Raw genomic sequence first — 16,230 nt, 5'->3', positions numbered from 1 at the left:
CTGTCCAGAAGTCATACCAGAAAGAGGCAGTAAAACCATTGCCTATAGAACAACGGAGAAAAATAGGTAAAAGATGCTTAAGCTGCAACATACTTCTTACCGTAACCGAGAATCGCTAGGAATCTCTGACCAGCCAAAAGTTTCTACCACCGAATCTGTTTGTTTTCAACCAAGCAACCCAAAGAGATCCCGAATTGGAGAAAAAAATCCATAACCGCTTCAACCGAAAGACCAAATCAAATTCCTCAAGAGTCCGCAGCCCAAGCCCTCCTTCCTCTTTTGGTGTACAAATAGAAGACCAAGACACACGAGCACCCGAGGCAGAGGTGGTTGAGTTCTTCCACAGAAATGCTGAGCAGATAGAGTCCACTTTCTGGTAAAATCTCTTTGGCAGCACAAAAACTGAACTCCAAAAATTGACCATTCCGTAAATAACCGAATATATAAGCTTCACCTTGCCTGCGAAAGAGAGGGTTTTTACAGTCCAGAAATGTAGCTGAGAAGTAATTCGCTCCAAGAAAGGCTGGAGAGTGGCTAAGGTAATCTTCTTTGGATCCAAAGGAAGACCCAAATATCTTGTAGGGAACAAACCCCGTTTAAAACCCGATAAATCAGCCATAACTGAGGCTTGGATATCATTGTAGCCTCCATAAAAAAATTCAGACTTGGCTTCATTCATGTCCAGACCAGACCATTCCCTGAAAGCAGACATCACCGCTTTAATCCCGGAGACCGAAGCTCTCGAGCCATCAGAAAAGACCAGGAGGTCATCTGCAAAGAGGAGGTGAGTGATTCTAGGAGAGTTACAAAGTGGGTGAAGTTGGAATTTGTTCTCTATCTGAGCCTTATTCAAAAGTCTAGAGAGAACTTCCATGATCATGATGAAGAGATAAGGAGAAATAGAGTCTCCCTGTCTCAAACCTTTCTTCCCCTCAAAGAAGCCAGCCAATTCTCCATTTAAAGCCACAGAGAACCTAGGAGAAGTGATGCATTCTTGTATCCAGGACACAAATAGAGGAGGGAAGCCTTGAGCCTTTAAAATTTTTATAACAAAATCCCAACAAACAGTATCGAAAGCCTTACGAATATCCACCTTAAGCATACTACTTCTGAGGCATGATGATTTGTTGTAATCCCGAATTAACTCTGAAGCGAGAAGAACATTTTCACCCAAGCTGCGACCTTTCAAGAATGCAGCCTGATTCGGACTGACAGATACACGAAGAATAGGCTTCAGCCGGTTGGCAATAATCTTGGAGATAACCTTATAAACAATGTTGCAGCAACTAATCGGACGATAGTCTCCCAAAGTGCAAGCTTCTGGTTTCTTTGGGATCAAAGTAATCGCAGTAGTATTTAAATCTTTGAGCAATCTTCCATTTCTGAAAAATTCACTAACCGCATTGATAATGTCTGGGCCTACAACGTCCCAAGAGGCCCTAATAAACTTAATCGAGTAACCATCCGGCCCGGGACTCTTGTTGGTCGGCATGGAGAAGATAGTGCCTTTGATTTCCGGCTCCAGAACAGTCCTTGAGAGATAAGCCTGCTGGAGTTCTGAGCATCGAAAAGGAAGCAGGTCCTGGAGCTCTTCCATGGGAGCCAGAGAATTAGGAAGATCAGTAACTCCTAATATGCTCTGAAAATACTGAGCTGAATGTGATTTAAGCTCTTCTGTAGTGCAGATAACCCTTCCATCTTCATCTTTTAAAAAATGGATATGGTTCACAGTCACATGTTGAGTGACCACCCTGTGATAGAAGACAGTGTTTCGATCCCCCACATCCGCCCACCTGACACGAGATCTCTGTCTGTAATACTTCTCCTCTGCTGTTAATAACACATTCAGTTTCTGGCGCTGTATATGCTCCTCCCTCGCTGTAGCAGAGTCAGGAAGAGTGAGCAAAGACCGCTGAAGCCCATCGACAATAAATTTTTGGTCTTTAAAACGCTGGGAAATACCACTGAAGTTTCGTTTATTCAATCTACGGAAATTTAGGGTATCCGGATCCGTCGGATCCGTGGATTTAATATCCGGATCCGGATTCGTGGTTTCCGGATATCCGGGTTTCGGATATCCGTCTCGATATTCTATTATCCACGGATATCCGGATTCGGATCCGGATCCGTCAAAATAATTAAAAATAATTTTTTTAATAAAAAATATTATTTTTTTAATATAATACATAAATTAAATATTTATAAATATATTTATATATGTTTATAATATTGTAAAAACTAAAATATAATATAATAAAATTAATTCATGTATAAATATTAATATATCAAATATAAATATTAATAAAATTTAAAAATTTAATGTATTTTAAAAATACGGATCCGGACCTAAAAATTTAGATATCCGGATCCGGATTCGGTTTGCACGGATCCAAGATTTTACTATCCGGATTCGGATCCGGGCACCCCGGATATCCTATTTTCGGAGCGGATCCGGAGCGGATCTCGGATTGAATCCGGATCTCGGATAATAAGTCTCAGGCCTAAATAGCATGTACTATACGATCTTTATTAATCTCCAAAATGTGAGTTTCCAAAAAAGCTCCGAACAAGGGTTTATGGATATTAATCCAGTCCTTAGTCATAGTGTGGCGTGTAGCACTATTCAGCCCTCTAACATTCCACGCAAAAAACATATTAATGTGGGATTTAGTTTTTCGTGACCTTACGGCCACTCTTCCTATTACCAACTAGGAAGAAAGGATCCTCGACGACCTTCTCATCACTCAGAACATCAAAAGAGTTTGAGCAATTTCCAAACTGAATTGAACCAAAGAGACCCTGATATTTCGCCGCAGAGCCCGAGTGAAATATCTTATTCTTTGAAGGAGTACTGAACGCAGCATCGTCCGACAAATTCATAGTCACCTCACTTGAAAATACCTGAGGACCATTACAGCTAGGAATCACCGCAGTAGAGGTATCATGGGGAATTTCAGGAGCCAGTTCACCTTCTTCAAGTTCCAAAGGAGGAAAGTTAGCACACAAGCTATCGGGAGTAGCCACCCCTTCAACCAGGCCATGTACAGATTCCTCGACTGTGACTTCCTTAACATCAGTGTCAACAGAGGTGCTATTATGGCTCTAACCAGCAGGGGCGACACAATTATCTATGTTAGTATTGTCATGTGGAGTCTCTGTGACCTCAACATGCTCAAGTGGTGTTTGTTTAGGCACATAAGTTTGAGATCTTGAGATTGGCTTAACTGCTCGAGATCGGCTAGGGCGAGACCTTGATCTTTTACGTTGAGTGTCAGATTGGGAAGCAGGACCTGAGCTGTGCTCGTGGGATGCATGAGAGATAACTACGCGACATTCCTCTTTCTTATGACCATACTTAACACATAGGTCGCATTTGATAGGAAGCCAAGGGTATGAAACATCTATCTGAAACTCTCTACCATTTGAGAAGCATGAGATAATCGTATCAGGGAGAGGCTTCAAGAGGTCAACTTCGACATAGAGCTTTGCTACTTGAAACTTTTCCTTGCGCTGAGTCTCAGGAGCTACAGAGACCGGCCTCCCTACCGCCGTAGCTAATCGACTCAGACTTTGGTTGTTGAAAAGGAGATAGGGAACATTCCTTAACTCAACCGGAACGACAACTGATGTTAGTGGAGCTTCTTCTGGTGCAAAATCTGGAGACCAGGGAGCAACAAACATAGGCAGTCCTGTAATGTTCCAACAAGAACGAGAGAGAAGTGTTTCACGAGTGCTCGGATTTGTAACTCAGAGAAGAAATGAGCATTTACCAAGCCTATGAACATAGATCCTAGGCCCCGACTTTGCCCACACTGCATTCACAACACCAATTATCCTACCCATAGGAGGTACATCTCCATGGAAGCAAGCATAAATAAAGTTTTTAAACTCTTCTTTTGCGGCTTCAATGTTTTCATCGGGAATGAGCACAAATGGAACTCCTGAGACGTGCTCGGAAGGGGAACCAAGTGCTATTAGCTCAGCTGAGTTCTTGAGCACTGAAGCGTAGCTCCGAGACGGAGGTGGCGGAACTGGAACCTCCTGTGAACCTTCAGGAGCAGATGTGGGGTCAATCTGCAGATGAGAAGCCTTACAGGGGGCATCAATCAGTAGAGGAGGAGCAGTAGATACACCCATCGTAGCAACAACAGAGATCGGAGACCCAGTAGTAGCACTGACAGGTGGGAGAGAAATTAAAGAGCTTGCTGGAGCAGAAGAACCAGCGAGAGAAGCTTCAACCATAATAGAGGATGAATTAAACTTCGGAACTGGAGCACCTTCGATAGTAGGATTAAACAGAGCCTTTGACTGAGCAGCGCCAGACGAGACAGACTTAGCAAGAGCAGGAGGACAACAAGGCGGAACCTTAGATCCGGAAGCTACACCGTCAGACAGAATAGATCCGGCGATGGTAGCGGCAGATTTAGCCTTCTTCTTCGCCTTGGAAGCAGAGGCAGCAGGGCCAACAAACTTGACAATCTTAGAAGAAACAGAGAAGGCCGAACGGTGATTCAGCTTCTTCGGAATCATGGAAGCAAGAATAGAGATGACCGGAAAGAAGAGGGAAGGGCGACGGCCGGGCGTGAGGCCCACCGGCGGTGAAGAGAGTACAGAAACCTTATCGCAGGAAAAGTCGCCAGGAGAGAAAGTACATAAACCTTATGTTCGTTCTTTCACGGTTTATATTTTCTTATTCCCTTAATTAAACTAGAACAAAACAAACAAAAAACAAATAAATACTCAAAATATTACTCCATCCGTTCCTTAATGATAGACTTTTTAGAAAAAATATTTGTTTCAAAAAGATGTATTTTTTGTGTTTTCTATGAAAAAATTATTAATTTCAAAAAAATTAATTGACTTTATTGAATTACTATTGGTTAAAAGTTATTGAAACTGAAAATTACAGAAAACGATACATTTATTATGGTAGTTTAATGTGTTTTCTTAATATGTGTGAAAATACTAAAAAGTGTATCTTTGTGGAACGGAGGGAGTATATATCTATTATATTTATTTTAAAATAACTAAATATCTCAAATTATTATTTATGAATCAAATATTTATATATGTACATATTTAAAATTATAAAATATACTATCTAAAAACCAAATTACTATTTATTTAAATTATATAAAACTGTTTTAATTGCCTGATTAGTTATTTAAAAATTTGAATAACTTTTTTATTAGAGTTATTCTAAAATATCCATATATTCAAACCAAACCGAACTAGATAAAAACAAACTGAATATAAACCGTTTATAATTTTGTTACTAGAACAGTACAACTAAATTTAACCGACAGTTCTTATATTTTTATATCCAAAAACTGAAAACTGAAAAACCTATCCAAATCTAACCAGAAACCGAACACACAGTGAAAATAAAATACTCCCTCCGTTCCATATTAAGTGTCATTTTAGAGAAGTTTTTTCGTTACAAAATAAGTGTCGTTTTCGATTTTCAATGCAAAATTTATTAATTTTATGCAAAATATATTTTTTTATTTGTTGAAATATGGTTAGGTGTATGGGTAATAGTGTTTTTTATAGGAAATGTACAAAATTAATTGTTTCCTTAATCCGTGTGCCGAAACCTAAAACGACACTTGTAATGAAACAGAGGGAGTATTCAGGAGCATTTATGAAGTTTTTTTGTTTGAAAAGAAATAAAAGGGAACTTAAAAAATGGCGTGATTAGGATAAGGCACCTCACGACCTAACTTTAGTTAAGATTGAGTTACAAATCATATTACAGACACACCATCTAATTTTAAAAACAAAATTAAGATATGCTAAATCATCTTTTTATAAACTTTATCTGGATGTGTCTCTTTTGTTAGAATCCAGATATACTATACACACACATGTTACTCTATATATACCTAATAAATGATCGTTTTAATTGGATTTTAGAATGTGATTTGCATGCACAAGTAAAAAAAAAAGAAAAGAAAAGGGGATACGTAGAGAGAAAGGAGAGAAACAAAGAAGGTGAGAAGTAAGGGTCTTGGTGTTGGTGTGTGAACATAGAGAAAAGGTGTTTCTAACGTACATTGTAATCCATAGGCATTGCACATCACGCAACAGTGACCAACCTCCTTGTTTTTGTTCTCTCACAACACACAAGACCTCTCACTCTTTTAAATTGATCACACGAAGGTGGAGAAAATCGAAACGAGGATGGGTCTTGACAGGTGGCTGGCTTTGCTGTACCCAAGAGTGCAAGGAGGAAGGAGAGAAAAGGAGTGTTGCAGTGTGTGTTTGATGAGAATGGAGGACGAGGATGTGATCAAGTCCTTGCCTTGTTCCCATGAGTTTCATAGTCTCTGCGTTGACACTTGGTTCGATGTCAGCCGGAAGATTTGCTGTCCACTCTGCCGGTTTTCACCAGCTACCATCCTCCTCACCGATGAACTGTTCCTCTGGTTCTCTTCTTTTCATTTCTGATTGTGTTCCTGCTTTTTCTGGGGATCAAACAAAACACCCTTTTCTCCTTGTAATGCTGCTATAAAGTCTCTTGTAGTACTAGTTTTTTTCTTTCCAAGGGGGAACGTATAAGAAAGTTTGATCCCCTTACTGTAAAAAGATACCAAACAAAGCTGCTTCGACCATGTTATTCTCTTGCTTATGCAAACACGGTTCTTTTGCGATTCTCAGAAAACAAAAAAAGAGAGTTGTTGATGTTACTACTTAGGAGGAGCAATCAAACCAATTGCCACACAGTACATACATGTAGACAATATGCCGCTTTCTCTCACAAACAGCCGGAAAAGGCAATGTGCATCACATCGCATATCAGTAAGGGAAGCTGGTATTGGTTTCTTGCTCTCGTGATTCCCCATCTGCTTCCAGGTATTAGTGTTATGTGTCTGGATATCCAACCCTCTTAAAGAAAGAAAGAGTATAACTGAACTGAACTAGATAAGAAGTTAAGAATGAGTTGATCAGGCATGATAAAGTAAGACCTCAAGACTTCAAAAGAGATGATAAGTCGAACATAAACAAATGCCCCTCCCAAGGCGGACAGAGAATAAATAACTCACTTTCCTAAATCGAGCAATAAAGCTAACAGGAACCCAACCCTCATCACTCGGGTGCTGCCGGTAAGGTAACATGTTGGTGCAACCCTCTGCCTAATTGGTTTCTCTTATCCTATTCCTGGAGCAGAAAAAGCACGTACCTGCGGAGTGGGCAGTGATGAGATCGTTCGGATAAATCATTCAGCGGTTCCAAAGAAGGCAACTTGATGGGAGAAAACCGGAGAACGAGAAGCAGGCCAAGAGTCCCGACCTCGCCAGTTTCTTAATAGCATTGCAGTTATTATCTGGAGAAAAAGGAAGGATTCATCACCAGGAAGGAGAGAAAGATCCTCGTGGGAAATTGAGTAGAGAGAGAGGTAATAATGACTACTCGCAGCCGCAGCCGCAGCCATAAGAAGAAGAAGTGGGAAACAGAGGATCGAGTGGGTGGATCATCTAGAAAGCGAGCATCAACCGAGGAGGAAATCGCCAGTGATTTTTTTTTTTTTTTTCTTCTTATGAATAAACTAGGGAGAATTCGCTCAGTATACTAAACAAAAAAATGAAGATTATATCACTGATTTTGACATAATTAATTCACTAACATTTAGGCAAAAAAAGTCGGGTTTTGTCCTTTCAACATACAGGTTGCCGGTTACTGGTAGAGATGACGTGGTGGTTTAGCATCACATGAGAAACCGAAGGCAACGTCACCAATTTATTTACCATTTGCAAAAAAAGATAACACACTGTCAAACAGAATGAAAAACAAATATAACTTCAAATATAACATAATTCTATAGATAATGCAAATATAATATAGATGTAACACAACATACGTAAATAATGAACCACCAAATCCTCTTATACCCAAACCCCTACTTAGTAAATCTAAACCCTAGATAGGATCCTATAAACACAAATACAATCTATAAATTACATTTAAAATCACATTTACTTGTTCAATAAATAATATATAGTATCGATCTTATATAAAATAGTATTTAAATGTATGTTTTATTTACATTAGTTGAGCATCATATTAGTTGAGCATCATATGTAAAATAGTATAAAAAGAAATCAGAGCATTTGTTGATGAAAATAACTTCTTTGAACTAGACATGATCCTAACATTTGTGACACATTAGGATGAAACTAAATTTATACTACAAACAATCATACATAAAGAAAATAATATAGAGAAACGTAAAGAATAGAACACTATATCTAATAGTATAGTAACCTTACATAAATAACCGTAATAAAGAATACATACTATACTATAATTCTGTCGAATATAGTATAGTCTGCAACTTCATCTTCTTCACCTCATCATTTTTTTCCAGACATAATGATACACATTTACTGGTCCACCATTGTTATTCTTCATCACCATATAAATTCGGAAAGCATGACACATCCATATATTCACCGGTCAAACGTAAAACATTAATTGAGGTCTCGTTCCATCGTTTTCACACGACCATCGTTCTTAGAATCCGAGGAGCATATTTTTCCGTCACCGATCAAGCTTTCATAAACGGTCTTCTTCTTAACACAACGTCGCCAATGAAGCTATCGATGACATCTCAGTCTCCTTCAATGAAACTATCCATCTTCCCCAATTTTAGTAAATAGAAACTTATGAGAGAGTGATGTGTGAAAAGTATAAGACTACGATTTATTGTTTTACATTAACCATTTATTAGTAAATATAATTCTTGTTGCAGGTTGCACCGGTTACGAAGAAGGGCATAATCACATTATTATATAAAATACACTGTCTATGTATGGAACTTAGGTCAATTTGTGATATAGAGTGCAATTTCTCAATAAACTATCCGGATAAACGAGCAAAGGCAAATTCTCTTGGATACTACTTTTTTTTAATTTTTGTCACAAAAATAGCATTCAATTAAAAAAATATCAAAATAACCCTTTTTATTTAGAAATTTATTTTTATTTTTTAAATTTTGAAACCTTTTCTCCAAAACCCCACCCCTTAACTCTAAACTAAGTCTAGATTAGTTAACTCTAAGGTAAAAATGTATTTTTACCATTTAATAAAACTTATTTTAATCATAAAGGAAACAAAAAGAATTAAAATAAAAATAAAGTTTTGTTAAACTTTTCTCTCTCTAACAAACGCTCTCGTCCATCTCTAACATCAAAGCCGTGAAACCCTAACTCCGGTCCGGCGGTCCGGCGGTGCCGGAGGCTCCTCCTTCGCCTCATCTCCTTTTTCCTTTGCTCTCTTCTTTTCTGTCTTTCATCTGGTCTCCTTGCTCGTTGATTCTGGGTTAGTTGAGATTTTTCCGGCGGTTCCCAAGATTCGTTGGTGTCGCATTCCTCCTCCCTCTGGAATAGCGGCAAGGCTGTGGTGGCGACAAAAGAGAAGTGGGTCGGCGTTTAGAGCTTGAGGATGAGCAAGATCTGATTTTTCCTTTACAGATCTATGGCGATTCCTCACTGGTGGTGGCGCGTGACTCGGTGTGACGAGTTCTCCGTCATGGATCTACCTTCGCACATGGAGGTGAGACTTTTGGAGGCAAGGATTGACGGCGAGTGGAAGGTGGGCTGTCTTCTGGTTTTCGGGGATAACATGTACCGAAGGTCTGCGACGAAGGAGTGGTCAACTGGAGGAGCTTACCTTTAAGGGGTACGTGGTGGTGGTTCGACATCCCAACGCCGGCGAAAATCGATTTAATCGGTGGTCCGAGCCCCACACTGCTGGAAACTTGGATTCACAGTTCTGGTTCGTGCTGGCTACCAAGGCTCGATCTTTCTTTCCGGATAGGTCTGTCCGGTTTTATGGCTGAGGATCAGCACGTTGAAAGCTGGTGGTACAAAACTAATCCGGGAACGCGCCTAAGGTGATGATGTTGTTGGGTCAAGTTTATCACGCCGATCTTAAGGGACCAACAGCTTGGTATAATTTGTAACCTCGTTTTTAGGATTGTCTCATTAAGTTAGTAAACGTGTCTGTATCATGAGGTCTAATTAAGTGGTTAAGAGATGGTTTGCTTCGAATCGCGGAGCTCTCTCATCTCATTGTGGTTAAAAAATACAGCATTGTACTCTAGGCTGCGCTGGATCCGAGTGAGTTTTCACCTAGTGAGTGTTCCAGGGTGTTGCTAAGATGCAGTGTTTTATATGTGGTAGAAACATTGTGTGTCAAAATGTCTTGTACCAAGTTTATGGGTGAATGAATCAGTTGAAGTTGAGCAAAAAAAAAACTTATTTTGGTCATTTTCTTCATTGATGACTATTTATGTGACAAAAACTTAAAAATTGTTATCCTAAAGAATTTCTCAACAGTAATCATGTAAAGGTTATAGTTTTGTGTTTTACAAAACCGGGAAAATGGCCATTTCATACCCAACGTATCGCGATATGTTCAATTCATACCCGACTTATATGGCCGTGCCAAGTCATACCTGAACTTATATGGTCTTGCCAAAACATACCCAACTTATAATTTTTGGCGAAATCATACACCAGTTGCCACATCATCCACTTTTGTTCGCGTGGATACTACGTCAGCTAATTTTGTTGACGAGGATGTTATGTGTACAAAACTTTCGTGTTATTATAAAACTAAATTTATAGAAAATGTAAAATTTTATAAATTTTTATTATTTATTAAAATTAACAAAAATTAATTAATTAATTAAATTTTAATCTTATATAAGAGAGATGTTCGTAAATATTTCGATCATATCACAAACCGTCCTTATAAGAGTTATATATTTGTTGTAATTGTTCAAATTAAATACTAGTGTTGGAGTCGTGTTACTCTTGATTAATCATAGTTTTGTTTACATTTAAGAAAAATTATGATAACATACCCATGATTAATAAAGAGTAACAAGACTGCAACACTATCATTGAATTTGAATCATTACAACACATATATAACTTTTATAAGGACGGTTTGTGATACGATCTATCTCTTATATAAGATTAAAATTTAATTAATTAATTAATTTTTGTTAATTTTACTAAATAATAAAAATTTATAATATTTTACATTTTCTATAAATTTATTTTTATAAAAACACTATTTAGTGTTTTCGAAAAATAATTTGTACACATGACATCCTCGTCAGCGAAATTAGCTGACGTAGCATCCACGCGAACAAAAGTGGATGATGTGGCAGCTGATGTGGTAGCTGATGTGGCGACTGGTGTATGATTTCGCCAAAAAATTATAAGTCGAGTATGTTTTTGCACGGCTATATAAGTTCAGGTATGTTTTGGCACTGCTATATAAGTCAGGTATGAATTGAACATATCGTTGGGTATGAAATGGTCGTTTTCCCTTCCCTTACAAAACCATATGTTTAAGTCTACAAGCTAACCCTTTTTGGGTATCATGTGGTTTGATTGATCTTTGATTTTTTAGGGAAAGACTGAAACTAATGAGGATAAAAATGTTGTTGACTATGCATCATGATGTGTGTTTTGAACAGATTTGTATCTATCTTAGTTAAGAAAAACAATAGAAGAAGAGGCGTTAGAAAAGAGAAAGTTTCTGCTTTAGTGAGGAGAAAGGTAGTAAATATGGAATCCCAAGGTCTTTCAGTTTCATGTGTCCAGAGGACCATAGTCCCCAGGAACCAAGTGGCCGGTGTTACCACAGATACGTTGGCACTTGGCATAAAAAAAGTCAAAAGCTTGACTCGTTCGCATACTATTCCAGGCAAGCAGAGAGAAGTTGAGTTGGTTCTTAGAAATAATAATACTTGTTTACTCGGGAGTAGTAAGCCATTACTTTGCTGCTTCCTCTTCTCATAAGCTGGCTGGTATTGGGATGGTTGACAAAGTCAGAGTCTCTTATCATGCAGCGCAGAGGGTGGCGACTTCTGAAATAAAGTCAACGCTTTCTTTTTGCCGAAATAGCCCCTTTACTGTTCTTAATTTGCACTCAAAATTTCTACTATTATATTCTCTAATCAACGGGCAAATTTTCACCTAACTCCTGCTATTGTAGAAAACTATTATAGACAACAACATTCCACTTCACGTCTTCTTTAAGTTTACAAGAAAAAATTCCCCTTAACTCTTCCTTGATTTGTTAATCCTGACCCTAAAACTTGTTATGACAATGTATCTCCTCCTTTGTGCATTTACCCCAGGCACTTGACATGTCCAAAACATTAGTATAACACAACATTGTAACAGGGAGATAAGATAATATTACAATTCTCAAACCAATGAATATTGATTGCTTCTGCTCATCAAACGAAGATTCTTATTAAATTGAAACATTAAATGGTCAAACCAAACACAAAACCAATGAATGCCTTTTGTATGAATCAGAGGAAGGCAAAAAGAGATAGCAGAAGCAGGAGCTGAGATGCAAGAGGGATGACATTGGCTACACCGCTCGAGCCAGGACTTCCTGTGGAGTCACTAGGTGTTGTAGTAGTAAAAACCAAAGGAGGAGGAGGAGGAGAACGAAGTAGTGGATTTGATTCTGTGGGTGGTGAAGGAGCTTCAAACTCTGGTGGTGAAGGACCTTCAGACTCTGGTGGTGAAGGACCTTCAGACTCTGGTGGTGGTGGTGGAGAATCTCCAAACTCTGCTGGTGGAGTAGATGTTAAGCTTTCATCCTCAAAACCTGACATCATCAACACTTCATTAGCAACCGCTTACTTCCTAGGCTATGTACAATCACTTTCTCATTGTTAGTCACTTACAATTAGACCGCTTCCAACCCAAAACCATCCTCTCCCGGTCGAATACAATGCGGTATCCAGCCATCAAGTTCTCTGCAATCCACACATACTCTCAGTATCAAAGCATATACATTTAAATTTGTGTTATTGTTATTGAGACACTCACGTCCAATGATGTTAGGGCTAAGATCTTCGATCTTCACAATACTCAAGCAGTACATCCTGCCCCCTCCCTGTTCAAAACCAAACACAAACAATGTAAATAGATACGCTAATACAAGACAAGAAACAAAAAAAAAAAAAAAAACTATTATTAAAACACCAATGTCATGCCTCGGTCTTTATTGTGACAAAAGGATTCTTGATGCTCATCACTGACCCTCCTTCAAAAGTCATATCTATTGGGGGGAAAGTAATGTTTGTAGCGTTTGGACTGCATGTGAAAGAGGAAAAAACCAATCAGAATTTCAGATCATGCGTACAAAAGTAAACTTAGCTAGTTATCATCATGACCTTAAGTTGTAACAGAACTCAAACGGAAACTGAGGATCGGATGGTCGTCGAATGTCCAAGGCACGGCTGTTAAACTACAAAAATTAAATGAAATGCACGTACATAAGTCATGTGAATGTAACAAACACAAGTTAGGCTAATCAACGCAACGCACTTACAGCTTTGGTAAAAGCACTATATGCTGGCTCTCTTAAGTGTGTGTATGATGAGCCAGTGTCGAACTGTGCAAACATGCTAAACCCAACAGGTTTGGCCCCCACTGATAGTCCCGTCACGTTCACACCATACGCTGTACTAGTTTTTCATTTTTGGGTTCAAGAAAAGGGTAAGCAATGAATGGGAGATGGTAATATGGAACTGAGTTTGTACCTTGGTTCAACAGAAATGAATGGAGTCTCAGACTGGTCTGTGTAGCCTTTGTCTCCGAAACTGATTCTTCCAACAACGCCAATGACACGTCCGAAACATATCGAGAAGGAGTTTGCGGCGAGTTTGGCTTTAGCGAGAAGGCTAGGAACAGAATAGTCTTTGACTCCAAGCCCGAGAACACCGTTCACGGCTTGAAAGTTCTGGAACAGACCTGTCTGTCTCTGACCGCAACTGCATCACAAACACAAAGGATTCAAGTTCTTGGTTGCCTGCACATGTCATTAACAGAGGAGGATCATTACTTACCCAAGCGTGACGTTAGCTTCCACAGGCTTTAAATCCGCATCCTCTGTGATGAGATGAAACACGTCTTGTAACAATGTTCCCGTCGAGGTTGTGGTGGTAGACTCGGAAACCTGATAAGGACAAACACTTGAAGAAGGAGAAGAACAGCGGCTGGATTCAAAGCAACGATCGTCACTGCATCTGATGCTAGAACTTGTGGAAGATGTATTGGGACTGTATAGATTCAGTGGTACACTCTGTTTCAAAGAAAACGAAACAAATTAGCCTGAATAAATCTGTATAGATTCAGGGGATTAGTCGGTTGAGCCTCGGCCCGCCAGATACCACGGGTTATCGAAAAAGAAGGTGTAACTTCTTGTAGAAAGGGAGAGGTTAACCTGCGGAAAGCCAGCATCTTTCAAGTCGCTGATGCAAGTAACACCACAATTGCAAGGCAACCAGAACAAATCGCTGCCTGTGTCCAAAGCCACAAGGAACCAAGTAGCCGGTGTTCCCACAGATACATTTGCGTAATGCAGTCTGCAACAACAAAAAAAAAAAAAACATAAGAAGGCAATATACACTGATAACACAATTAAAGAGAAGAAGAGAAGTTAGTGCTTACGATCCCAAGAAACTGACGAAAACCGTGAGGTTTCCTTCAGCGGAAGTGAGAGGGGAATCTTCGTTGTTGGAGGCGAGACCTCGACCTCTGAAGAGATCACGTTGGGCCAAGACCTTGAAGTACTCCAAACTTCCTTCTTCAGGGACAAGATTGTCAAACCCGAGATTTTGTCTGACAGCGTCAGCGAACATGTGGTGAACTTCGAAGCTGAACTTCCCAGTAGCCTCGCATCTCTCAAGTCCCCATGATAACACTACCACAGACAATAACAAAAACACGTGGCGTGCTAAAGCCATGTTTATTTAACTCTCCCTGATCTTTTACTTTTGATAATGTAACATGGCGGGAGGAATCATGTATTTGTAAGGACGTTTAAGGGTTGAAAAAGTCAAAAAGCTTGACTCTTTCGCATTGTTAGTTGTTACAGAAAAGCAGAGATAAAAAGCTGATTTGGTTGTCGGAGGTAATAATACTTGTTTAATACAAGTTGTAGTAAGCCATTATCCTCTTTCTGCTTCGTCTTCTTCCCTTGAAGCTGAAGGCAGAGTCTATGTGTTCTGAGAGTGGCGAACTTGTGAAATTAGGCGCGCTTAAGTCAACGGTTTCTTTTTTTGCGGAAAAGGCCCCTTTACTCTTCTTATTTTTCACTTAAGTCCTGCTATTATGTTATAAATTCTCAATAAAAAAAAAACATTTCACCTAACTATTTTTTACTATTATATGCAGTTAAGAAGATATTAATAGAGTGCATTACAGACAAACAGCATTTTAGCCGACCTGTTTTTTTTTTTTTACGTTAACAAAAAGGATGTAGTTGACCTTTATTATACAAGATAATCTCACTCACGTTGCCATTAGGGTATCGTTAGTATATACCTAATTAGAAAAAGGGATGTTGTGGTGGATGATTACACATTTTATCAGCATACTAATTTTAACTTATACAATAAACTAAGAGGTGTTATTGGTTTATATATTTTGATTGATTTAGAAATCCATATAGTATTTATAAATCCAAGTAAAATATGAAAATCCGGAGGTTTTTCCTCGGATTTGAATCTTTGTATTTTTAACTAAAAAATCCAAACAAATCCATTCAAATCCATTATTAAATCAAATATATTAGTAAATCCGTACGATTGAATAACACTTGATTTGATATAGAATTTATGAATCACTAAATCAATAACACATGATTTTAATACAGATTTGAAAATCATAGAACCAGTAACACTAGATTTAGTTTGGATTTTCAAATCCATTAAAATACAACAACCAATAACCCCTACTAAGCAAGGTAGGCTCCGAGGACACTAAAATGAAACAGGGGTTTTTGCCAAAACTAACCCACAACTTGATTTTAATCTCAAACATATACCCAAACTTAAATCAAATGCAAAACTAACCTAAAAGCCTAGTAAAATTACAACTCAACCCCTTGTGACCAAACAAAAAAACAGAAGTCATTTTTACGAATATAGCCCCAGTAAATCGTCTGAGTCGTCTGAGATGTTGGAAGTCGTCTGGACGACTGAATTGTAAGTCGTCTGGTACCAGTTTATTTTAAAAATAATTTATAAATCTTGTAAAAAAATATTTTGATGCGTGAAAAATAAAAATCAAGTAATTATAAACAGTTTTAAGTGATATAAATTAAGATATGATAAAATTGATTTGTTTTGAAGATAGATGAGTGGAAGTAGTGAATCATGAAATACTTTGGTTTAGGAGTTTG

The 16,230-nt window shown here is 38.4% G+C and overlaps 3 protein-coding genes across 3 annotated transcripts in view; 1 reads left to right on the top strand and 2 right to left on the bottom strand.

The window, feature by feature from the left end:
- LOC106312651 (pentatricopeptide repeat-containing protein At3g51320) overlaps positions 1–7,536 on the bottom strand; it is a 10,317-nt gene extending 2,781 nt beyond the window's left edge. The window contains exon 1 of the mRNA XM_013750250.1: positions 7,184–7,536. The gene's annotated coding sequence lies outside the window, so the exon portion shown is untranslated. The remainder of the gene's footprint in view (positions 1–7,183) is intronic.
- On the top strand, positions 5,954–7,190 carry LOC106312652 (putative RING-H2 finger protein ATL69). Its single transcript, XM_013750252.1, has one exon. It carries the CDS (start codon positions 6,184–6,186, stop codon positions 6,448–6,450), a length of 267 nt encoding a protein of 88 aa, XP_013605706.1. The 5' UTR covers positions 5,954–6,183; the 3' UTR covers positions 6,451–7,190.
- A 4,628-nt stretch (positions 7,537–12,164) lies between the features above and the next one.
- Positions 12,165–14,802, bottom strand: LOC106310828 (aspartic proteinase-like protein 1). The gene is made up of 10 exons (XM_013748053.1): positions 14,496–14,802; positions 14,269–14,410; positions 13,892–14,127; positions 13,586–13,816; positions 13,375–13,510; positions 13,217–13,290; positions 13,037–13,136; positions 12,870–12,936; positions 12,725–12,796; positions 12,165–12,645 (listed from the first exon to the last, which is right to left on the bottom strand). The coding sequence occupies exons 1-10, from the start codon at positions 14,789–14,791 to the stop codon at positions 12,341–12,343; spliced, it is 1,659 nt and encodes a 552-aa protein (XP_013603507.1). The 5' UTR covers positions 14,792–14,802; the 3' UTR covers positions 12,165–12,340.
- Positions 14,803–16,230: the final 1,428 nt, after the last annotated feature.

Source organism: Brassica oleracea, chromosome C8 (genome assembly GCF_000695525.1).
Source record: "Brassica oleracea var. oleracea cultivar TO1000 chromosome C8, BOL, whole genome shotgun sequence".
NCBI classification, from domain to species: Eukaryota; Viridiplantae; Streptophyta; class Magnoliopsida; order Brassicales; family Brassicaceae; genus Brassica; species Brassica oleracea.
Note: the sequence above shows the minus strand (reverse complement) of the source record. Positions and strands in the feature narration are given on the sequence as shown.

Bases quoted from the DNA above. Each gene is read 5' to 3' on its own strand.
- LOC106312652 (XM_013750252.1), top strand. From the start codon at position 6,184: ATGGGTCTTGACAGGTGGCTGGCTTTGCTGTACCCAAGAGTGCAAGGA.
- LOC106310828 (XM_013748053.1), bottom strand. From the start codon at position 14,791: ATGGCTTTAGCACGCCACGTGTTTTTGTTATTGTCTGTGGTAGTGTTA. The intron at 14,128-14,268 runs GTTAACCTCTCC...TCTTTGAAACAG, and splicing joins AAGATGCTGGCTTTCCGCAG to AGTGTACCACTGAATCTATA. The intron at 13,291-13,374 runs GTAAGTGCGTTG...TAATTTTTGTAG, and splicing joins ATAGTGCTTTTACCAAAGCT to TTTAACAGCCGTGCCTTGGA.